Source organism: Ambystoma mexicanum, chromosome 5q (assembly GCF_040938575.1).
Source record: "Ambystoma mexicanum isolate Mex_15411 chromosome 5q, UKY_AmexF1_1, whole genome shotgun sequence".
NCBI lineage: Eukaryota > Metazoa > Chordata > Amphibia > Caudata > Ambystomatidae > Ambystoma > Ambystoma mexicanum.
In genome coordinates, this window is record NC_090933.1 from 177895544 (window position 1) to 177921553 (window position 26010).

Consider the following 26010-nt stretch of genomic DNA (forward strand, 5'->3'; position numbering starts at 1 on the left):
ATCCTATTCAGTCTTTTATGTTTGGCTGTCGCATGGGAGGGAGTGCAAAGCAGTGACATCCTAGTTTTTTCTCCTTCCTGTCCCAGTCTTTCATGTGTGTCGGCGTGTATATATATATATATATATATATATATATATATATATATATATATATATATATATATATAGGTGTTCAGGGGATGTTTGTATCAGAAAGGGGACATCATAATTAATCTACTCTCTGCATGTGTGTACAGATGTCTGTGAGGTAAGCATGGGAGTGTGATGTCATTCATAGAGTTCAGTGTGTGGCAGTTAGAGTGGAGTAACCCTGTCATGCATGGTAGACATATTACCTCTGGATCTGGAAAACCGTCTTCACGCAGAACGGGTTATGCTCATAGAACAGCTAAGCCTTTCTATTCTAAATGGAGGTTGTTTGATATCTTGCCTGGAAAACGACATTTGCATTATTCACGTCATTGAATTCACGTGATTCAGTATAATCGCTGTCATGATGCCTACCCCCGGGCATCAGGACCTAGCCCATCAGCTCTGGGAGCAGGCATCCAGATACTTATTAAAACCCCAACAGCCCCGGCTCGGGCTGTGTGGGTTCAGTCCTGGGGCCTTAGGCGCCAGGCTCATCATGGAAACCAGTCCTGGCGCCTTAGGCGCCAGGCTCATAGACTTTACTTACCTGATGCAGACCATGCTGCTAGTGAGTCCAAGCCAACGTGAGGCCTGGATGGGACTATTTTTCTACAGGGACAATTTTTTACTCGGGTGTGGCTCTAGGGATCTTCTTACCTGGAACTACTTTGGAGGCCATTTAAACCACGCCCGAACAACAGCACACGCTTCGCGTTATTCTGCATCCAGCAGTGTAACGCTCACCGTGCCTGCAGTCTGCATCCAGTCTTCTGCCAGGACCGCCTCGAATCTGGAGCTCCAAAAACCAAGAGGAAAGAAAAGGACAAGATTAGAAAACGAACTATTTCGAATTTCTCACCTGATTTCGAATCCATCTCGCTTCCAGACCTAGAAAGAACATCATTTCTGTACGTGTCGCATCTCCAGCTACAGCGCCACACCATACTCACCATTCCTCGCAGCATCTTTCGATTCAGCGCTTCCTCCATCATTTCTTCGCCGAACTCCAGCACCTGAGGGACAAAAGAAAACAACAAGGTGAGCTGAGAAAACCAACAAATAAAACACTTATCATCATAGACTTACCTGATTACCACCGGAGGCATTATTCTATAACTCTCTTCATGTGCCGCACCTGCAAAGGGAGAGAAAACACGTTAAACACCGGCAACATTTACCGGACGGCATCAGGTAATACAGGCTCTTACCTGAGCGCCACCAACTGCCACGAGGGGTATCTTCTCACGATCTTAGTTGCAAGACAAGGAAGGAAGGGGGGACAAGAGTGAATCATCGGACATATTGAACTCTATGAACTTGATACTTACCGAACCTTGCCAGGAACCGCAGAGTCAATACTCTCCGGAACTCTCCCACGCCTTCAAACCAGTGAAGTAACTGGCATCAACGCGCCCCTGCAATCCACGCAGGATGAAGAGCGCATCATTTAAAAACATAAGGTGAGGTTCCTAAAAGGGGATATTGGAGGTGACAAGAAGGGAGAACGAGAACAGTGGGAGGGAGCTTTCACTCATATCCACGGGTGGCTAAATCCCTTTCTCCACTTGCAGGAGAATACTTCTACGGATCAAGCAGACGAGATTAGGCGGGCCAGTCCAGACAGTCCTCTCGGCACTACGCATCACGTTGGTGGAGACCGCAGCTGTCCGGGTCCGATCGGCGCCCCTGTGGGAACCAGGTGAGCGTAACAATCACGTGTATTACTGCATTACATTCATAAGCAGCGTGGAGACGTCGCTCGCTGCTTCTGATTGAACCAACATGGCGTTTTGGTAGCTGAAACCTTGATCTGCACCCTCGCATCTCTTCAGTTACATCTTTGGCTTTCTTCTGCATGTTACTTTTACACGCAAACTCATGGAGCTGCATTCAAGTTACGGCAGCTTTTCCTGTTCGCATGTATTGTTCTACACACTACCTTCGGCAGTCATCCATTAGAAGACCAACGGACGGCTTTTTCTTCACACGCAGGTTTTGGCAGTCCTGTCTGCGTGTACTTCAGTCGCGTATAAAACCACACGCAGTTTCCTGAATTCTTCAAGCGCAGCTGTCCTAGCTGCGTGTTCTTTGGTGCGTGTAAAGACACACGCTGGTTCTTGAACTCTTTAAACGTACAATTCCACACGCAAGTTGTGTTTCATTTCGGATTTATCCCTGGCACCTGTGATGAGATAACAGGTGGACTTCATTTCATCATTTCTGTTCTACGTGGGAAAGGAAGTATTGCCGACAACTGTTATTTTGAAGGTGATTGTGCACAGTACTTTGGACGCTATCCTGTGGTGCACCAACCCGGTATCTAGTGTGAGCCTCGTGCCATTCGGGATAAGTTTCCCTTACTAACCTTCCCTCCTTTTGTCATTGTTTCAATTCCTGGATTTCTTCAGAGACTTGTTGGCAGAGCCACCAGTTCTAAGTCTACAGGTTAGTGTTGTACTAGGTGCTATTGCTGTGCTATTAGTGAGAGTTTTAGTTGGGACATGTTCTCATTATACCTTATTGTATGCTAGGCTGACTTCCAATGATGTTCCCACACCCTTTCCAGTGATCCCTCTCTCTGCCTGTTTATTAGTCAGAGTTGTATCATTTGGAAGGTATATTTTTGACTTCACTACTATCAAGCCGTGTGATTCAAGGATCCGGAAGAGCCCTACCAATTGTATCCTTTATTCGTTACCTATATCCTTTTTCATAAGATACTTGGGTGATTTATGACAGAATCAGAAGCCATGGAGGGTACAGATCCTTTAACGGTCTTGACTCAGTTAATCAATGATTTGAGAAACGAAATGATTACGGCACAGGACAATTTGCGTCATAGCATGGATGTTATGCAAGACGCCATTCGTGCCTCACCTCAGGGAGCGCAGGCTCCAGCGGCCACTGCATCTGGATCCGGGACACCGGCACCACAACAAGAAACCCTTACAGTTGTTATGCCAAAACAGTTTCCTCTGGCTCCCCCGGAAAGGTTCACAGGTGATCCTAAAACCTATGGAACCTTTGTCAATCAGTGCCGACTCCATTTCCTGTGCCGGCCTAACTCGTTTCCCGATTTCAACACAAAGGCAGCATTAGTGCTTTCCCATTTGGGGGGTACTGCTGCTGCTTGGGCTAATCCTTTGTTGGAGACAAACAGTCCCTTGCTTTACGATTGCGACGATCTTCTGGCCGCCATGAGTAAGGTCTTTGATATGCGCTATGCCACTCTAGCTACAGATTTGGAGTTGCTAAGTCTACAACAAGGTAGTCAAACCTTATTGGCTTACATAACCAGATTCAAACAATTAGCAGTCGAGACTCAATGGCCTGAAGACAAGAAACGGCTGTTTTTTACAAGGGTCTTTCGGAAGATCTAAAATATGCCTTGTCTACGGTTCCTGTGGTCCCTACAGGGTTCCCAGAACTGCTCGATCTAATTCTGCAAATCGAGGAGGGAGAGAAAAAACCTTTCTTGCAAGCACCGGTTCGTCCGGATGTACCGGCAGCCCCCTCGAATGACCCTGAAACAATGCAGATTGGTGCTGTGAGAGGTCAGTTATCTAATGCAGAAAGGGAGAACCGAAGAAAAAACTATTTATGCATGTACTGTGGTTCATCTGAGCATTTACTGGCGGCATGTCACAAGAAACCAGTTAAGCGTTCGGGAAACGCCAAAACTCGACATTAGCAGGAGTTCCTGTGTCAAGTGTTACATCGGACTCCCATACCATTCCGGCGTTCGTACCTATAGCTGTGGAGGTGACGTTACATTTTGCTGACCAAGAATTAGTTTCCAGGGCTATGGTTGATTCCGGAGCCAAAAATAATTACATTGACATCACATATGCTAAGAAATGTTCTATACATCTGATAAACCTGAAACAGTGAGCACTGTGGATGGGTCAGTTCTGACTTCGGGTATGGTAACCCAAGTGACTGTACCTATTCAAATGATTTTATCAAATGATCATTCAGAGGAAATTATTTTTTGTGGCTCCTCATTACAAACTATTGCTTGGTCTTGCCTGGCTGACTCTCCATAATCCAACCATTGACTGGGTTACGGGATTGATCAATATCCTTCCGTTTATTGTAACGAACATTGCTTTACAAGTCAGGGGGTGTCAACCAAATTGCATATTTTAGCTTCAATGGAGGGAGGTTCATCTATCAGTGTTGTACATCAGAGCGGTACACATATACCATGCGAGTATACAGAATATGCAGATGTTTTTGACAAAGGCCAGGCAGAACAGCTGCCTCCACATAGACAGAATGACTGTCCGATTGAACTTATTCCTGGGGTCAAAATCCCCACTGGTCGAGTCTACTAATCAACTCCCAAAGAAGATGTAGTCTTGAAAGAATACATCGATAAAGCTCTTGATATGGGGTTCATACGGCCATCCCAATCGCCTGCGGCCTCAGCCTTATTTTTTGCCCCGAAAAAAGAGCAAGATCTAAGGCCCTGCATAGATTACAGGGCTCTTAATGACATCACTATAAAGAACCAGTATCCATTACCATTGAAAAATGTGTTGTTAGATCAGCTAGGTACTTCCATGTACTTTTCTAAATTGGACTTACGAGGAGCATACAATCTGGTTCGCATTCGTGAGGGCGATGAGTGGAAGACTGCTTTTAAGATGCGATACGGCCTTTATGAATATCTTGTGATGCCTTTTGGCCTTTGTAACATTCCCGCCACGTTTCAGTTCTTCATGAACGACATTGTCAGAGACATGATGGACCAATTTGTGGTGATCTATTTGGATGACATATTGATATATTCATCGTCATTCCCAGAACATGTTAAGCATGTGTCAGCAGTCCTTCAAAGATTCAGAGAGAACAAACGTTTTGTTAAAGCTGAGAAATGTGTCTTTCATACACAAGAAGTTGAATTCCTGGGTTATGACATTACCAACCATGGTGTCCGAATGAGCCGTTCCAAAGTGAAGGCCATATTGAATTGGCCCATTCCACATGTCAAGTCGCTACAGTCATTCCTAGGTTTTGCCAATTTTTATCGCAGATTTATCCATTCCTTCTCCAAAACTGTGGCCCCATTGTCAGCTTTAACTAGTTCAAAGGTACCATTCTATTGGAACCAGAACGCTCAAGTATCATTTGAGATGTTAAAGGAAGCGTTTACAACTGCACCTGTACTACAACATCCTGATCCCGATTGTCTGTTTATAGTAGAAGCTGATGCTTCCAGTGTCGCTGCAGGAGCTGTACTTTCGCAAGTTTATGCAGAAACCAAGGAGGAGCATCCAGTCTCTTTCTTTTCTCGTAAGCTAACCCCATATGAACAGAACTATACCGTTACTGAGCGGGAATTGCTTGCAATCAAGGATGCTTTCCGAGAATGGCGACATCATCTTCTTGGGGCAAAACATCAGGTGTTGGTGTACTCTGATCATCGGAATCTTGAAGCATTCAAGACTATGAAATGTCTTATGGATAGACAGGCCAGATGGCATGTGTTTTTCGCTCAATACGATTTCCAAATTACATATCGCCCTGCCAGACAACATGTCAAATTGGATGCTTTATCCCGCATCGGTGAGGAGGTGAAGAGGGACCTCCGATTCAAAAAACGTTGTTGGCAGACCACGTGATATGTAGTTCTGCACAATCTTCCCTAAAACACTAATTACAGGAATGGGTTGAACGTAATCCTCGACTGGTTCAGGAATTTAACTTAGACATACACAATAGTTTGCCTTTCACACAAGGGGTGCTTTATCTACCAACAGATACCACTCGGAACAAGGCTCTCAGTTGGGGACGCGACTCCATTGTGGCAGCCCATCCCGGACAAAAGCAAACCCTAGAGCTGCTAAAGAGATGGTGGTGGTGGCCTTCCATTACACGAGATGTAATAGATTATGTTTCTACATGTTCAGTATGCATCCAATGCAAGAACACTCCTGGCAAACCAATGGGTTTATTACACTCTTTACCTGTTCCTCACAAACCATGGTATATGATATCAATGGATTTTGTGGTAGAACTGCCAAGAATAATGGTTACAATACCATATGGGTTGTGGTGGACTACTTTACGAAATTGGCACTCTTAGTTCCCTGTATTGGGTTACCAACAGCTGCTGTCTTGGCTGATTTATTCATCCGGCATGCGTTTCGTTTTTTTTAGTCTACCTTCAGTGGTAATTACCGACAGGGGTTCACAATTCCCGTCTCGTTTTTGGAGAGCATTGACCTCTGCGTTGCTTATTGATGACAGGATGTCTAGTGCTTATCACCAACAAACGGACGGACAGACTGAGAGGGTCAATAGCACTATGGAGCAATATCTGCGGTGTTTGTGTTTTCAGTTCCAATCAGACTGGGTAACTGTCCTCCCGGCCGCAGAATTTGCTTAGAATAATTCCTACCATAGTGCCATAGGTACCTCTCCTTTCTATGCTCTGTATGGGCAACACCCCAGATCCATTCCTTTGGATTCTGGTTTTTCTATGGATACGCCTGCTGCAGGCCGTAATATCAGATCTCAAATACTTACAGGCAAAGGTGAAGCTAAAATTGGAATAGGCAAAAAGACGAGATAAGATCTATGCTGATGCTCGTAGAGTACCTGCACCTGTTTACAAAACAGGAATGAAAGTATGGCTGTCTACTAAGAATTTGCAGATACCTGGTAAAAAGGAACTGTTGCCCAAGTGCATTGGGCCATATGAGGTACTCCACGTGATTAACCCGGCTGCTGTCTGTCTGGCATTGCCACAACGATGGTGAGTGCATCCAGTATTTCACGTGTCCTTCATCAAACCATGCTCCGATGCTACTAGATTGCCTATACAGCTGGTTGCTGTGTCAGTGAAAGGTTCAGATGAGTTCAAGGTACAGGAAATATTGGATATGAGACTTCGTTCCGGTCGACCATATTATCTGGTGGATTGGAAGGGGTATGGTCCCGAAGATAGATCCTGGGAACCTCTTTCCAATATCCATGCTCCCGCTTTGTTACGCAAATTTCAATTGAAAAGGGGAGTGGCTGCTCCTTTGGGGGGTGGCACTGTCATGCATGGTAGACATATCACCTCGATCTGGAACACCGTCTTCACACAGAACGGGTTATGCTCATAGAACTACTAAGCCTTTCTATTCTAAATAGAGGTTGTTTGATATCTTGCCTGGAAAACGACGTTTGCATTATTCACGTCGTTAAATTCACGTGATTCAGGATAATCCTGTGTATTACTGCATTACGTTCATAAGCAGCGTGGAAACGTCGCTCGGTGCTTCTGATTGAACCAACATGGCGTTTTGGTAGCTGAAAGCTCATCTGCGCCCTCACTTCTCTTCAGTTACATCTTTGGCTTTCTTCTGCATGTTACTTTTACATGCGCATTCAAGAAGTTATGGCAGCTTTTCCTGTTTGCGTGTATTTTTCTACATGCTACCTTCGGCAGTCGTCCATTAGAAGACCAAAGGACGGCTTTTTCTTCACACGTGAGTTCTGGCAGTCCTGTCTGCGTGTACTTCAGTCGCGTGTATAAACACATGCGGGTTCCTGATATCTTCGCGTGCTGCTTTCCTGGCTACGTGTAAGTTTGGTGCATGTAAAACCACACGCTGTTTCCTGAACTCTTCAAGTGCAGCTGTCCTGGCTGCGTGGACTTTGTTGCATATAAAACACACGCGGATGTCTGAAATCACCATGTGCTGCTTTCCTGGCTCCATGTAAGTTTGTCTCGTGTAAATCTCACGCAGTTTCCTGAACTCTTCAAGTGCGGCTGATCTGGCTGCGTGTACTTTGGTGCGTGTAAAGACACACGCTGGTTCTTGAACTCTTTAAACGTGCAATTCCACACACAAGTTGTGTTTCGTTTTGGATTTATCCCTGGCACCTGTGATGAGATAACAGGTGGACATCATTTCATCATTTCCGTTCTACGTGGGAAAGGAAGTATTGCCGACAACTGTTATTTTGAAGGTGATTGTACACAGTGCTTTGGACGCCATCCTGTGGTACACCAACCCGGTATCTAGCGTGAGCCTCGTGCCGTTCAGGATTACTTTCCCTTACTAACCTTCCCTCCTTTTGTCATCGTTTCAATTCCTGGATTTCTTCAGAGACTTGTTGGCGGAGCCTCCTGTTCCAAGTCTACAGGTTAGTGTTGTACTAGGTGCTATTGCTGTGCTATTAGTGAGAGTTTTAGTTGGGACATTTTCTCATTATACCTTATTGTATCCTAGGCTGACTTCCAATGGTGTTCCCACACCCTTTCCAGTGATCCCTCTCTCTGCCTGTTTATTAGTCAGAGAGTTGTATCATTTGGAAGGTCTATTTTTGACTTCACTATTATCAAGCCGTGTGATTCAAGGATCCGGAAGAGCCCTACCATTTGTATCCTTTATTTGTTACCTGTATCCTTTTTCATAACATACTTGGGTGATTTATGACACCCGAGTGGTGAGAGCCAGTAGTTCCTCTTCCTACGTATGTATGTACTAAGTACCTACCTTAATAAAAAAGGACTCTCCTGAGAACATACCTGCACTACGTATGTACTTCCTGAGAGTAGGCATTAAAGAGGGTCCCAACTTGTGGGAAAGATGGACAGGTACCTAGCCTAAACCGGGCTGGAAATGCAAGACGAAGATCAACCAGTATATGAGAGGCTGAATTCCTGCGTGGTCTAAGCAGCAACACACTTTTCCTTGTCCCACGCCCTGGACCATCTAAGGGTACAAGTTGGGAGTACTGCAACGAGGCGCACCTCTGTAAGCAGTCACAATGGGACTCTAGGAGCTCATATTGGCGAATGGCAGAAAGCAAAGTAAATAGAGGTCCATAGGTTCATGAAAGCTAGAAGCTCCCTCTAGCCAGACCCACTCTTGACATTGAAGATATTTCTGCTAGCTTTAAGCGGGAAACTGCTGTAACAAGTCTGAACATGGGTTTGCTATTTTGATTTCTCCAGCAAAGGGAAATTAGACATGTTCATGCAGTATCCCCCAAATACAATATATCTTTCCCATTGTTGGAGAAAGAAAGAAAAATGTGTGTCTCCCATGAAAAATGTATCTGGAGAGTTAAAAGGATTTTTTTTCACAACAAAAACACAGTGCACCAAATAAATGTAGGTTTTCCCTGCTCCAGTTTGCCACAAGGTTTTTGTAAGAGAAAAACACATGTTTATGAAGGAATATAGAGCTAAGCCGGTAGCTTCAGGGGAGGAGGATGATAAACCATATATACAACACTATAGAATCCAAAATGGTGGATGGGCCTAATGTTACATTGGACCAATCCTCTGAGGGACAATGTGACCCAGAGCACATGGCCCAATTAGGGAACAGCAAACCCCACCCAACATACATGTAGGCTATTACACTGAAGTCTACTAAAGGGGAGTAGCAGCCACCCTTTAAGAGCAAACCAGCCCAGTCAGCATCTGTCAGTCCAGGGGAAAGGAGCAGAGCTACTGGGAGACCCCCAGTGAGGAGACTTGGTTTACAGGAACCAGTCCTGGGAAAATCTGGACTGCAGATCTTCAGAAGCCCTAATGGGAGATACTAGGCAAGAAAGAGAACCAGGAAAAGCTGGCCGGGGGGGGGGGGGGGGTGGGGATCAGCAGACTGTGGGAGGCCTGGACCAGAGAGGGTTTACCACCAGAAGGAAGTGTTACAACAGAGTTCTGAACAGAGCAGGACATGATGATTGGGGAAATAAGAGAAACATGGGATAGTAAGAAATACAACATCTTGTTAGGGTTAGAGGATAAAAAAGGTAATATTGAGAGTGGGAAGTAGAAGAGTCCCGGCTTGGAGCGAGAAGTACCATCTAGAAACGGAAAAGGTCCTAGAGCACAGCAATACATTGTTTGGGAACAGAAAGAAGGGGTACCATTTTGGAGAGTGGAGCCAGGGGTACCATGTGAGAAGAGCGAGAGTGAACTGGAAAATGTAAATACAAGATGGCAGGAAAATATTGAGAGAATAGCAGACAGAGATTTAGAAAGGGAAAGAGGTTGCATTAGAACTGGGAGGGGGGATACCATTGTGGAGAGAGAAGTGAGGGGTATCACCGGGGATGTAGGCAAAAAAGACATTGTACAGTCAAGTCAGGAAATACAGGCAGGAGTGTGTACTGGAAATGAGCCGGAGGGAGATGGGACAGAGTTGAAGGATAAGAAGGAGGAAGGAGAGAACATTAGATTGAGTTACATTGAGGAAAGCAAATACCAATCAAAAGGGGGAAAACTGTTGGTGAAAGAAAGCCAAAAGAGTGTGTGATATTGTTACGAGGAAACCAAGAGAGACAATTGGGAGGGTAAGGAAGTTGATTTACTTGAGAAGGCTACAGAGCCGGGACAACTATATGCCAGAGAGGGACTCACCTAATATTTAGCAGGGTGGAGACAGTCTAGTGGAGATGGATGAGGACCAAGGGGATCTGATAGAAAGGAGAAGCGGGCAAATGACAGTAAGACCATACCATGCTAGAAACTTTCACGAGCCAACTGGACTCCCCAGAAAGCAATTCTTTAATGGCCTGGGAGACGGGCAATGCCAGTTCTCCAGATTTACAGGCAGAGCCACTAACAAGACGATTTGGAGAGGTCTGGCAGCACCCTAAACATTCGTTTGCATGAGAACCATGGGGTCCATGGCCGAGGATTTACAGAAAACTGGAGAAAGGTTTGAGAGACAAGGTCACAGTTGTCACATAGATCCCTCGCAGAGGAGAAAAGATTTGTGGTATACACTTTTGGAAAACTGAAGAGCACCTTTGAACTTTGTTACCACAAATTCTGGATTGTTTCCGTTGAACTCTGGAACCCATGTCACTTTACCAAGGATTCCATTAGATTTAAGAGAAGCAATTATTCATGTGGATCCCTTCGTAAAAGAAAAAACACTGACTTTAACCCTCACTTTACACGGACACTTGAGACTACAAACTAAAATTACTTTTGATCACTTTTAGGATACGGACATCCTCAGTTGTACTTTTTAGTAAATATCCTTTCACTACATGTTTTATTGAGCACTTCGGTAAACAAACCCTTAAAATATATTCTATTGTCTGTGTCCCACTTCTGAAACACATGGTGGCAAGACCACCCAGCGTCCTTGCCACACCTGGTAGAAGACTCTAGGGGGACCAACAACAACTTCAGCAACAGCCACGAAGGACAAGGAAAAGGCCAAGAAAGAAGTATAGGAAAATATAAATCCCATGGACTGAGTGACTGGTTATCCAGCAAGGAGGTGGCTCATATTATCAAAAGGGTAGAAGGGAGGAGATGAAGATCACAGTTCCAGGAAGGGTTGGGAGGATCCAGAACGAGAATGCTCAGACGCTGATCTGCTGGATTATGTATCAAATAAACTTCACTGTAAGGTATAACCTGGTCAGGAGTCTTCTGTTGATTCCCCAGTCTTAATACCACCCAAATAGACACACACTATTCAAAAACCAACCATTTTTATTACTGAGATTGATCACAAAAAGAACATTTATAAGGAACAAATGCCGAAAAACAAATTATTGCACATCCTTTGTATGAAAATCCATGGGTAACGTTTTGCAAAAAAGATAAAGTGTATGTCACAGAATGTCATGCAATAGATATCTGCATGGGAATTAAGCAAATTGTAACACAAAGCTCACAATTGGATGAAAGTTAGTTTAATATTTGGAAATATCTTAAGTGTACACGTTTACACTGTACAGAATCTTTATCCAAGCAGGGTACTTAACTTAAGGATGCAGGTTAAAGGTCGGTCAACCATACAAATATTTACACATGCCAAGACTTTATTTTAGAGATACAACAGTCTTGCCCAATACAAAACACTAACCGTACCTGCACGTTGCCATCAAATGCGTCTGTCTTCCATAAGAGTCCAATTTTCCCAGCAAGTGGTGCATGCTGCTTATTATTCTTTACACTTATAACTGTGAATTTCAAGAATCCATTTCGAATGTAATCTGTAAAGTATAAAACATAACTGTTTAGAATAGTTTTTTCATTCCTTTGTCAAAAGGTGCATCCTCATCTTATTTCACGGCTGGGATAAACAAGAACAAAGGCATACATGAATGCATTTAAATCAAATGGCTTCCATAGGTAGACATGTGGTACTATCTAAAGAAATGATCCCAAGTAGAAATCTTCGTTTAGACCCAACAAGGTCATGGCGTCCAATTTGTGTATCCAATATAGTTATCTTTGGGCCAATCTTTCCATTCTACTTGTACATCCAGGAAGTGGACACCTGGGTTTCCAATTTGTTCTTCAGTCTTTGCTTTCTTTTTCCCTCTGAGAAAGAAGGACAGAGCATAAGTCCAACATAAGAACATGAAACATCAAATCCCCAGTATCAAGACACTTCAAAGAAAATGGACATAACACTTCACAAGTACGAATGGTGGTTCTCGAATTATTCGAACTGCACCCAGAGGAGGAGACTTAGGCAAAAGATTGGCCCAAAGAGAACTATATTGGATACACAAATTGGACGCAACGACCCGTTGGGTCTAAACAAAGATTTGTACTTGGGACCATTTCTTTAGATATCCCACCAAGGACAAAGCTAGATATTATCGAAACACAACCACTCCTTCCTACAATTAACCACTATGGTCATGTTGGTCAGTATAAATATCCAGTGATGAAATGGTGAAAAAAACGCATTTTCCGCACATTTCGCTAGGCTCACCCATCGAAACACGCCCCCAACAACACATGGCCTACCGTTCCGCGTTCCCACAGGTGTCCCGATGAAAACGGTACCTCACATGTGTGGGGGCACCTACCTGGCCGCCAAGGGGAATGCCGAAAACACAAGTAACCCCAAGTCTGTTTTCTGACTGGAATTTGAGACTCTCTGCCGCACAACATACAGATATGGGCCTTGGGTGTCCAAGCCACCGGGGAAAACAGGGAACCCCATGCATTTCCGAAAAGAGGACACCCGTGGGAATCCGCAGAGGTATGATATGCCCAAATCGCCCCAGAGTTTATTACCCAGACACCCCCGCAAGTCTAGAACCAAGTAGACTGTATACCTCACCATTGAGAGACAAAACACAAGAGTAATGGATTTCTCTGACTATGTGATCTGAAAATTGTTATGCCTCCAATTTGACTAGATACAACATACAGGCCGATTCATGGAATAATTAGCGCGGCGCAAGTGGGCAAAAACGTGCGATTTGCAGTGGAATAGCAAAAATGTGCGCTAAAAAAGTGCGCGGCGCACGTTGATGCACAGGCCATCTTACGGCGTGCGCCAGGTCACAGCGAAAATCGCACAGGCCACAGCGAATATCGCACATAGCGCGGCGGCGCACACAACAAAAGTAGGCGGAACACGGGGCGTAACACTCGAAATGGGGAACAACTTGCCAAAATGTGGGCGTCACGGGGGAAGTACAGGGTGCAAGTGCGCGGAACGCCCACACGCTCGCCTACAACACGTATTCATGGAATCGAATAGGGCAAAAAAGCGCACGGTCAAACCAGCGCACAGGCACAAACACGACCGCCACAAGAAAGCAGGCTATGATGAATGTCCTATACTGTGGCCCTCCAGGACAAATGACGTGCAAACGGGGTACCCACAAACACGGACACCCGCTGACTGAAAAATAACGTGTGCGTGTATTCCAGGGTGCGTGGGAAGTTTCACACGCGATTTGGCAGGGTACGTGGATTTCAGGGGTGCGCAGGAAGTTCCATACGCGATTTGGCCAGGTACGTGCGCGGAAATTTCCACACGCGACTTGGCTGGGTACGTGGATCTCAGGGGTGTGCGGGAAGTCTCACACGCGATTTGGCAGGGTACGTGGATTTCAGGGGTGCGCGGGAAGTTCCACACGCGATTTGGCCGGGTACGTGCGTGGGAATTTCCACACGCGACTTGGCTGGGTACGTGGATCTCAGGGGTGCGCGGGAAGTCTCACACGCGATTTGGCAGGGTACATGGATTTCAGGGGTGCGCGGGAAGTTCCACACGCGATTTGGCCGGGTACGTGCGCGGGCGATTTGGCTGGGTACGTGGTTCTCAGGGGTGCGCAGGAAGTTTCACACACGATTTGACATGGTACGTGGATTTCAGGGGTGCGCGGGAAGTCCCACACGCGATTTGGCTGGGTACGTGCACCGGAATTTCTACACGCGATTTGGCTGGGTACGTGTATTTCAGGGGTACGCGGGAAATTCTACACGCAATTTGGCTGTGTGCTCCCAGGTATTCCCTGTACACCCTCCACGGCTCCTGCAGGCAGCCGATACCACAGGGGACTACCCTGCACACCTGCTCATGTCACCCAGCACCCCCACCCCCTAGCACTGTGGGGCACCCTCCACCAGGCCCCCACTCATGGCCTCCTGCACCCCCACCACCCAGCATCCAGGGGCACCCTCCACCAGGCCCCCACTCATGTCCAACTCATGTCTCCCATCACCCCCACCCCCCAGCAGTGCAGGGGCACCCTCCACCAGGCCCCCACTCATGTCCAACTCATGTCTCCCACCACCCCCACCCCCTAGCAGTGCAGGGGCAGCACCACCAGGCCCCCACTCCTGTCTCCCACCACCCCCACCCCCCAGCATTGCAGGGCACCCTCCACCAGGCCCCCACTCATGTCTCCCACCACCCCCACCCCCCAGCAGTGCAGGGGCACCCTCCACCAGGCCCCCACTCATGTCCAACTCATGTCTCCCATCACCCCCACCCCCCAGCAGTGCAGGGGCACCCTCCACCAGGCCCCCACTCATGTCCAACTCATGTCTCCCACCACCCCCACCCCCTAGCAGTGCAGGGGCAGCACCACCAGGCCCCCACTCATGTCTCCCACCACCCCCACCCCCCAGCATTGCAGGGCACCCTCCACCAGGCCCCCACTCATGTCTCCCACCACCCCCACCCCCCAGCAGTGCAGGGGCACCCTCCACCAGGCCCCCACTCATGTCCAACTCATGTCTCCCATCACCCCCACCCCCAGCAGTGCAGGGGCACCCTCCACCAGGCCCCCACTCATGTCCAACTCATGTCTCCCACCACCCCCACCCCCCAGCAGTGCAGGGGCACCCTCCACCAGGCCCCCACTCATGTCCCCCTGCACCCCCACCCCCTAGCATTGCAGGGCACCCTCCACCAGGCCCCCACTCATGTCTCCCATCACCCCCACCCCCAGCTGTGCAGGGGCACCCTCCACCAGGCCCCCACTCATGTCCAACTCATGTCTCCCACCACCCGCACCCCGCAGCAGTGCAGGGGCACCCTCCACCAGGCCCCCACTCATGTCCCCCTGCACCCCCACCCCCTAGCATTGCAGGGCACCCTCCACCAGGCCCCCACTCATGTCTCCCACCACCCCCACCCCCTAGCAGTGTAGGGGCAGCACCACCAGGCCCCCACTCATGTCTCCCATCACCCCCACCACCCAGCATTGCAGGGCACCCTCCACCAGGCCCCCACTCATGTCTCCCATCACCCCCACCCACCAGCATTGCAGGGCACCCTCCACCAGGCCCCCACTCATGTCTCCCACCACCCCCACCCCCCAGCAGTGCAGGGTACCCTCCACCAGGCCCCCACTCATGTCTCCCATCACCCCCACCCACCAGCATTGCAGGGCACCCTCCACCAGGCCCCCACTCATGTCTCCCATCACCCCCATCCCCCAGCATTGCAGGGCTGCCTCCACCAGGCCCCCACTCATGTCCAACTCATGTCTCCCACCACCCCCACCCCCCAGCATCCAGGGGTACCCTCCACCAGGCCCCCACTCATGGCCCCCTGCACCCCCAGCATCCAGGGGCACCCTCCACCAGGCCCCCACTCATGTCCCCCTGCACCCAGGTCCTCACAATCCCCAATCATGTGCGTTATGGTTAGCCTCCACAGCCAAAAGGTCCTACCAAGTAACCCATTCACCCACATGGAAATGGAAATTACATGTTACACCCCCAATGTTCATAAAGCAAATGAACCCATGTCCATCACACACAATGGTTGCAATTGAATGGGAAAACGCCCAACATGACATGCATGAAACCAATGAGATGATACCACACAGTGAAGTATGAAAACAAAATTGTATTAAAAAAAATTGAATGCAAATGAAATGAAACAAACTACAATGGCAATGAAAAAAAGATAAGCTGCATGTCCGTCAAAAAAAATTAAAACTACAAATCCAAATTCAAAAAAATGTTGTCCAAAGTCACATTAAAAATAAAATCAATCCGAGAGAGAAAAAGAAATGCAAAGACCATTGCTCCATGGTGAATAAATAAATAAAAAAAAAAAATCAAACAATCCAATGAAGAACTATGTACAAAACATCCAAGGGTCCATGAGCCCAACTGAACAAAGGAAACCTACAAAAAACCCTAACTAAAATGCAACTATATACAAAAAGTGGAGCAGTGTCCGTCGACTCCAAATCATAAGAAGAAACAAAGGAAACCTAAAACTAAAGAACTATATACAAAGGCGGCGGGCAAGTCCAGCGGCTCACTCCGTGGTGTTCCGGGCCAGGGCATCATCAAACTCCTCTTCGATGTCCCGGAGGCTGTCCTGTTCCATGGCCCCGAGGGTCCGCAGGGACGACGCCATCTGCTCCTCCAACGCCCTGCAGATTGCCTCGAGGCACTCGGCCCGCCTCAGGGCCCTCTGCATGGAGTTCTCCGCCCTGACCATCGTGAGCCGCGCCTCTTCCGCCCGCCGCCGCTCCGCACCTATCTGCTGGCCCAACCGCAGCCACACGGAAGACACTTCCCGTCCTGGGTCCTCTGCCCTCCGGCCGATGCCTGAACCTCCGATGTTGATGGCCCCGAGCCATGATGCCTCCCACGTTGACTCTGCTGCTGTCTCCGATGCAACTGCTTCTGCCAGCACAACGGCATCCAGGCTGATGGAATCCACCGACACCGTCGTGCACGTGCCCTGCCTGATGATGCCGGCACATCCTCCATCTGCTGGGGTACAGTTGCTGTGGTGTCCACCCCTGTTGGACCTCCGACTCCCGACTGTGGCAGGGATGGGATCCCCACCGAGCTGGCTGCATTGGTCAGGGCAGGTCCACAGGGGGCCCTGGTGGCATCTGGGCCGGAAGACGGCAAGGAGAACGACCGGCGTATAGCCTCCACAGAGGAGGAGAGGGCCGCCAGATTGGCCGACACATGCAGGAAACCCCCGAACATGGAACATCCCAATTGGGCCACGTCGGCACGGTGCTCTTCGTGATGACGTGCGTGCTCCTCCCAGGAAGCACGCACGTCATCACGAATTGCACTCGCGCGCATCGCGACCCCAATTAGGACCTTCGCCATACGGCCACGGGTCCCCTCGTCCACAGGTGGAGGGGAGTCAGGTGACATGGACATCCCCTCTACCTGCGGACGGGCCTGGGACGGGGCATCCCTGCTGGTGCATGGTGGTGTACTCACAGGGTCAGGGACAGCGACATGCACAGGCCCCTCCACGGTGACCTGTGCTGCCTCCTGCCCCTGCCCCTGGACTGCACCACTTGCACCAGCAGGGATGCCCCCCACCAGGCCCCATGTGTGCCTCAGTGACGGCCTCCTCCTCCTCTGTGGAAACCACCAACCTGGAAGGTTCCTCACCGTCTTCCGCCATAGCAGGCCCCTATGGGGGCTCACCCACCCCTTCCGCTGCAGCCGTGGGGGCATCCCCGCCGCCTTGCTCCACAGCGCTATCTCCGCCCTCTTCTTCACTAGCCGCTGCGTAGAGGGAGAGATAGAACACAAGCATCAGGGTACTGTACAGTGGTCCCCTAGACAGGAAGCAATAGCAGATGAGTACCACTGTCAAAGTACACTTCCATCATGTCCCTCCACAACGCATGGGTCAGTCCAGGCAAAACACACACAGTAACAGGCATGGTGCATGCCATGGTCATTTCCATATATGTCCAATGGACTCTTGAAACATACAATGATATGGAACTCACATGCATCATGGGTCATGCCTATCACATGCACACACTTCACCTCAGTCACATCCATCTGGCCTCCTACACCCCAAAAACAGCGGATACAAGGATAACTAGGCTGCATCAGTGAATCTGTGCATTGTCACAGACATGTGTCATGCATCCATGGCATTCACGAGTCACAGACACGCAGGTCAGGCACACAGACATGGCTACCATATATGTACCTGGCATCAGCACCCATCCCTCACCCCCACCCATGTCCAGGAACAGAGACTGGCATGCTCTCATGTGTAAAATCTGCATAGGGCTCCCCATGTCGCATTTAAACACGTGCAACGACCATGTGGTTCACACATCACTGGTCGCACATCCATTACCATGATGTCCCTGCACACATACATGCGTACATGGCCTATGTCACACATACAGGCAAGTATCAGACAACCAGCACACCGCAACATGCCCTGTCGCACACAGCAATGCTTGGCCACTTACCGCTCAACTGCAGACGGGTCTCCCCCTCAAGGATCTGGGAGTGGAGCGCTGGGCGTACGCGTTCCAGGACCCTCATATGGATGGAACTCATGCGGCCCCGGTCCCCCTCCACGAGGCGCTGGGCCTTCACGATGGTCCTGGACCTCAAGTCCTCCCAGCGCTTCTTGATCTTCTGGACGTCGCGGGTTGCCACCCCCTCCGCGTTGATGGCAACCACACAGTCGGCCCAGATCCTCTCCCGTCCTTCCTTGCTGGCGTGGGACGATCCAAAGAGGGCATCATACTGCCCCAGGACATGCTCCACCAGGACACCAACTTCGGTGGCAGTGAAGCTGGTGCCCCTCTGCCCCTCTGGCCTGGGGTTGCCACTGGTGCCAGATGTCGAAGTGCCTGACATGGCAACCCCAGAGGCAGGAGTGGGTGGGCAACTGGGTCCTGGGGCTGGGCTGTGGAGCGATGTTATCCCAATCGGGAGTCTTCTGTTTCAGCAGGGGTGGACACAGCAACTGGACCCCTGCAGATGGCTAATGTGCAGGCACCAAATGGCAGGGCACGGTGCCAACAGGCAGGCAGGCAGCAGCAGATGGCACGTGGGAGGCTGCTCAGGGCACTGGGGGGCAGTAATTCGGCCTTCTGGGCAGGAGCGTGGTCTTCCGTGTGTTTTCGCGTGGCCAGCATGATACGGAGTGATTTGGAACGTGAAAATCCTGCACGTCAGCGTGAAATTCGAGGAAAGGCCCTTAGCGCGCAAGCGCGTCAGCACGCATACGCGATTCTATTGGACCAAAGGCCCTCAGCACGGGTGTTTCCCTCATAGCACGTGATGACGGAGCACACGTGGAAAGACTGCACGTCAGAGTGTCATCGCATGTAATTGGACAAAAGTGTGCGTACACGCGATTGGCCTATGTACGTGTATTCCAGGGGTGCGCGGGCACTTACACACGCGAGTACATCAACACACGTGTATTCCGGGGTGCGCGGGAATTTCCACATGCTATTGGCCTGGGTACTGGATTTCTAGGGTGCGCGGGAAGTTTCACACGCTCGCCTACGACACGCGCAAAGAAACACGTACGCCAGTAGGAAGCAGGCATACGTCGACCCCCGACGCATAAATTTGCGCGCAAAAAACTAACAAGCTCAGACGCCAGGATGAATATACCGTTCCTAGCAGCAGTGGCCGTGGGCTACCAAGGGAGGAGAAGGAGGATAGTCAGGGCCAGAATTTTCACACCCAGAACCAGCCTTTTCGGGATGCCCCATGACCAGGTGTATGGGAGGTACAGGTTTCCACCACACATAATACTGGACCTGGTGAGTGAGTGGGAGGATGACCTCACATCACCCACCCTGTGCTCCCAAGCACTCAGCCCCCTGGAGAAGGTCCTCAATGTACTGCACTTCTTAGCCACTGGACCATTTCAGCGGAAATGTGCCATAGTGGGTGGGGTGTCACAGGCCACGCAGTCACGCTGCCTACATCAGGTCTTGAACATCATCACTGCACGCCCATCAGTCCGCAGGCACATATACCTGCCCAGAACACCTGCAGAAAGGCATGCTGCTGCCCTGGATTTTTACGGTGTGGCACGATTCCCCAAAGTGCTAGGTGCCATCGACTGCACCCATGTGGCTCTACGTCCCCCCAGGGCATCTGAGCACATCTATAGGAACCGCAAGCACTGGCATTCCATCAACGTGCAGGTAGTATGTAATGCCAAGGGAATCATCACCTCAGTATATGCCAACTATCCCGGGTCCACCCACGACAGCTTCCTTTACCGAATGTCCACCCTAAGCCGGGACCTAGAAGCTGGGCGGCATGGCGATACATGGCTGCTTGGTGAGTATGAATGCCACTGCACATGCATGCATGTCAGATACTGAGCAAGGTCACAACCCCACCAATGATACCCATCACCACCTCCACAGGGGACAGGGCCTACCCTCTCAGCCCCCACATGATGACGCCAATTCGGAACCCCACCATGCCACCCGAGGTAAGATATAACACAGCCCACATTGCAACCCGGGGCATAGTGGAGCGCACATTCGGAGTGCTTAAGTCACGCTTTCGCTTCCTTGACCGTTCTGGCAGCAGCTGTTATACGCTCCCTCAGTAGTGTGCAGGATCATAGTGGCAGCATGTGTCCTGCACAACGTTGCAACACGCCGGGGCCTGGCCGTGGACATGGTGGTGCCACCACATCCCCAACCACATGCACGCCCGCTGCGCATGGGAGGGGAAAGGGCACGGGGGGAGGCAGCCCGTACACAGCTAGTGGCTAATTACTTCACATAGAAATCACACCCCTGTGGAGTGCACACTGCCCTGGCACATACCATCTGACAATCAATGATGACTCAACCTGACACTGATCCTGAATGTCTGGAGAATCAACCGTCAAAACCATATCAGCCTGAGATTGTTCACCTGGAAATGTTACAATGTGTGCACCCCTACCTACACAGACACCACCAATGCAGTTTCGTGAAAAAACACATTCATGCAGCTAAAATGAATACCCACTTGCAAAATGCAACATGAGGACAATGCCATGTCACCCAACCCATCCCCAGCACCGCCACACGACACACCATGTCATGCTTTGTGCAGGTAAACAAAGTAATCCCCACAACATGACACAAGTGTCACAAAGTACAGTGTCCCTAATTGAAACTCGCGACACCTGAAATGCTCACAGTAATGCAGGACCAACAACACACTTGAGCAGGTATTTAGCAATAACACTTATCAGCTACTGGCCCTCAAAACTACCATTAACATGACATTACGAATGTAAGGAATTAGTAGTCTCACCACCTGGAAATGCCTGCACTCCCACAACTTCAAACTGTACAGTGTTGCCGCCATGTAGAGTTGTAGGTGCACTGCTGCCAACATGGACCCCATCTCCAGAGTAGAGGGCCTTGTGTAGACATGAGGAAAGGACCTGCAAATTAGGAGGTAGACATGGATGATGAGTTACACATCAATGCAACATGCAGTGTACAACACAACAGCAATATGCACTAGAAATGTATACACAGTATTGACTAGGCTACCCACACATGTAGTGGGAGTCCAATGTCACCATGTACGTCAATGTCACTTGGGCACACCCTTTGCAAGCCCATGGAAACGGGAAGCAGGAGGGGTGTGTGTGACAAAAACCCAAGCATCTGAACCAAATACATGACAAGCCTGCATGTGCCCAGCCACAATGCAGCGTACGCCCACGGGAGCCACACAAGGCAACACACTGTCCCAAAATAAAAAAAAATAAAATGAAAAATGGCCATTAATGGGCCCGGGGGGGTTGGGGAGGCCACCCAGGAGGTCCGAGGACAGGGTGCACACCAAAACCCACCTGTGTGGATCTTGCGGAAAAAAAAACACCTCCATGGGCTCATGGCCCACACGGCTACCCTATTGTGGGAGTATCACTGCTGTCGCTATTATCACCCTGTGCAGCTGCATCCGGAGGTGGTGGCACCATGGGAGGCAGCCCACACAAGGCCCTAGTCTGTTCCTCCATGGCTGCAAGCATGCGGGTATGGTAGGTCTCGTTCTGGAGGATGAGTGTGCGGAGGTCCCCATGCAACAACTCACGGGATGCCCGGACCTTCGCCCTAGTTGCCTGCATCTCAGCTGAGAACGTACGGGTGAGACGCTCCAGCTGCTGTTCTGTCCTTCGGTTTGTTGAAGCCTCAAGCTCAACAAGAGTCGTCCTGAGGTGAAGGAGTTCCAGCCTCAGGGCTTCCCTGTGGCCCTGGGACTCTATGGAGATGGCTTCCTGCAGAGTCGCCAGTGCCGCCCGCCTGTCCCTGTTGGACGCCAACATGTCCTCCCTGTGTGACTGGCAGATGGAGTCGGTTGCCTGCTGTAGTCGATCCATCAGCCTTTCAGGGGGGATAATGGAAGTGGCCACCCTATCCATGGCCTGAGCCATCATCTCTGATGATGCTGCCTGTTGGGTTGCCATACCGTAAATGGATTGCTCCCATGCGGTATTGCCAGGTGGCGTACGGCCACCAGGTCGGCGGGCACCACACCTGTCTGGGGCAAGGCGAACTGCGCCTTGCTGTGCCGGCACTGCCTGAGGCTGCAGGATTGCATTCCCCCTCTGATCTGCTGGCCCAGGAACAGGATCAGATGTCGCGGAGTGTGACCCTGCATCCGTAACCACCAAAGGCGTAGCTGCCAACACTGACATCCCTATTGAGGGTTCTGACCCTGGTGCAGGTGGGTGGGACAGAACAGAATCCCTCCCAGGAACACTCACCTGCGACGGCACGTAGGTCTCATCATCCGAATCAACACCTGAGTACAGCTTGGGGGAGGTGCAGCCAGAGACACCCCTTGAGAGCACGACCTGCAGCAGTTGTGGGTTCTGACCCACCACCACACCACGTCTCTCACTGGTGGTCGGTCGGCCCTCAGACCCCTCCTGGGTCTGCACCATCTCCACAACCCCAGCAGTATCAGGTGCGTCTTACCCTGCAAAGACATAAAAGCAAACAAATGGAAACAGGCCTTAGCACCATGGCACACAATGAGGGCTGAGAAGCAACAGAACCAGTACTTGATTGACACATGTCCCACATGACTAAAACCCTCCCATGCATGCACCCTCACTGCGTATGAAGGGTAGGCAAATGGCACACACTGATGACACCAAGATGGAAGATGAACACATTTTCTGCATGCTGCCTGGCAGTGGCATCACACATTGGCCTGTGATTGCCAGGTGAAATACACATGCCATCACACAGATGGCATGTACCATTGCTATTGAGTGAAGATGGAGAGGAGGGCAGCACTTATTCATTCAGTCCAGTTCCCTCATGTAATAGCTTTTCTAATTCAAACAGGTCTGATTTTTCACCTGGAGCTGCCAGTCCAAAATGGTCCGATTGCACAGGGACATGTCTAAACAAATGATATCCAGGTAACAAAGTCACTCCACTTTACCATAGCCATGTCAGACATGTGACTAGAGGACTGAGAAATGCCTAGTAAAAGTGGTGGAATGCAAACAATCTGCCTGAATGAACAGAGAAAAATAAGCAACAATGTTGTGGCAAGGTGACACTTCAACGACAACTGGCGTGCTGTTGGGCTAGATGTCTACTGTTGGCAGAAGGGATACTGCTATGGCCAAATGCTGCTGCGCAGAATGTATTGCATGAAGCACATGGGTGACCCAAACGACTCAAGCGCACACACCCTCACCTGGCACACAAACAGAAGCCCTCACACACACACCCTCACACCATGCACATGGATGACACACACATGCATGTTCACTCACCGGACAATGCCTCAATCAGGCAGATCTCCCACGCCTTGGATCTGTTCCTCCGTGACGTAGGTCCCAGCGACTGACTCATGTGGAGTGAGTTCCATGTCTTCTACTGGAGACCCACCTCCAGTCACTAGAGTTGCGGCATGACTTGAGGCCAGCTTATTCTTTGCCCTGCGCTTTAGGTCATTCCAGCGCTTATAGCAATCATTGGCTGTGCGCCTCACGATTCCAAGGGCACTTACGATGTCCGCAAAGGTCTGCCAGTGTGCCTGGCGTTGTGCAGGTGTGGTCTTGAATCCTGCAACAATGACCATTTCGTTATCATGTGCGGACACATACTCGACAAGTGCATTCAGTTCGGCATCCGTGAAGCTGGGCTTCCTCGACGGGCCGGACTGTGTAGCCATGTCTGGGGCATCAGCCTGTGCCGGACGAGCACTCTTCCTCTTCCGCTTAGAAGGTGGTGGTGATCCTGAGTGTCCTACGCCGCTCTGGACACTAGGGGCAGGAGCCCTGGTGGACTCTGCATCAGGAGTGTGGGATTGCACACTCAGCATGGGAGTTGGTGCAGGCATTGGCTCAGGTGTAATGGTGTCAGGGGGAATGTCAGCAGGATGGACTAGGACCGACACTGTCCTGGCTGGGTGTGTGCGAGCTGGGGTGGATGGAGCCACAGCTGCCCCTGCAGCCTCTCCACCCTGCCTACTTGGGGCAGCAGATGACCTTGCTGCCCCTGATCCACGTGGCCTGATGACATCAACGTGCACCAGCGCACGTGTCATAGGCCTGCTGACCTGGAAGTCAGCCATGGAGTCAGCCAAGTCTGGTGCCACAATGGGCTGGTCCAACAAGGGCTGAGCATGGATGGTGTCAGCCACATCAGCCTCAACCAGGAGGGGTGGGGGGGGGATTATGGGTGCCCTTGACTGGTCCTCCACACATGGGGGGACAGGGTCACCCTGCAAGTAACGACCACGTCCCCTACCGGATCCACCACGGCCACCACTTGTGGCTCGTCCACCTTTGCCACCCTTACCGATTCCTCGCCTCCCAACCATGGCACTGATGTTAATGTGTGTATGGGAGTGGGTGTAAACTATTGTCCTGGGCAATTGGGGGTCAAAGGGGTTGGGTACCAGATGGTAATTGTACCCTAGTGCTCTAGCAAGGCTGAATTGTGACCCCTGGGGAAAGATGACGGGTTACGCAAAGCACAGGAAGCCCAAAAAAGGGAGATGACGTGCACGCAACCCCTCCTAGACCACGTGTGCGGGAAAAAAACCTGCACTACGGTGTGGCACCCAGTAACACAAGAATGAACGTATGCGTGTCATACGCAGCCTAGAATGACCTCTGAAGGGGTAGGTTACACACGGGGCAAGCACAGATGTTAGATACGTGCGTGACTCACCGTCTGCCAGGAAAAAGAGCGTGAAAAAGAAGCGCGTGTGCGCGTTGGCAACACCCCCGCCAAAAGAAGAATTGTACGCTGTCTGAGGAGACAGGACAACAGTAGAAGGGAACGCTGTTTGAGGGAACAGGCCCAGGAAAACCAGAAAAAGAGAAAAAAGAGAAAAAGCTGTCAGAGGTAACGGGGAGTACAAACTTAAAACGCCGTGAAGTAAATCGCGTGTGAAACGACAAGAAGTACAGATTCCACCCACTCGCTCTCCACGAAAAGCACGTACAAGGAAATGGTGTTCTACACGTACCTTTTATGCAGGCCCACATGTCCAGCGTCACTTCCGCGTGTACACGCTAGGGCCATTTCCACCAATTACACGCTTTGACACTCGGACGTGTCTTTCATTTTTTTAACACACAACATTTCAAACGTGTGCCATATTCAACGTGCACGTGACTTCATAGACGCGCATACGCTGGTGGCCTTTGGGCCAATGAATGTACAGACGTGTGCTGACGTGCTTACGTGCTAAGGGCCTTTCCTCGAATTACACGCAGACGTGCTGGATTTTCACGTGCAAAATCACTCCGTATCAAGCTGGCCACGCGTTCACACACGGAAGACCACGCTCCTGCCCAGAAGGCCAAATTACTGCCCCCCAGAGCCCTGAGCACGCTCCCACCTGCCATCTGCTGCTGCCTGCTGCCC

At 50.1% G+C, this 26010-nt stretch overlaps 1 protein-coding gene across 2 annotated transcripts in view; it reads right to left on the minus strand.

Annotated features, from left to right (window-relative positions):
• The window catches only part of FBXO15 (F-box protein 15), a 758839-nt gene that overhangs the window by 159427 nt on the left and 573402 nt on the right, over nt 1–26010 (minus strand). For both annotated transcript variants that reach the window (XM_069620708.1, XM_069620709.1), the window contains one exon: nt 11984–12108. In XM_069620708.1, the coding sequence (XP_069476809.1) occupies nt 11984–12108 (125 nt within the window). The remainder of the gene's footprint in view (nt 1–11983; nt 12109–26010) is intronic.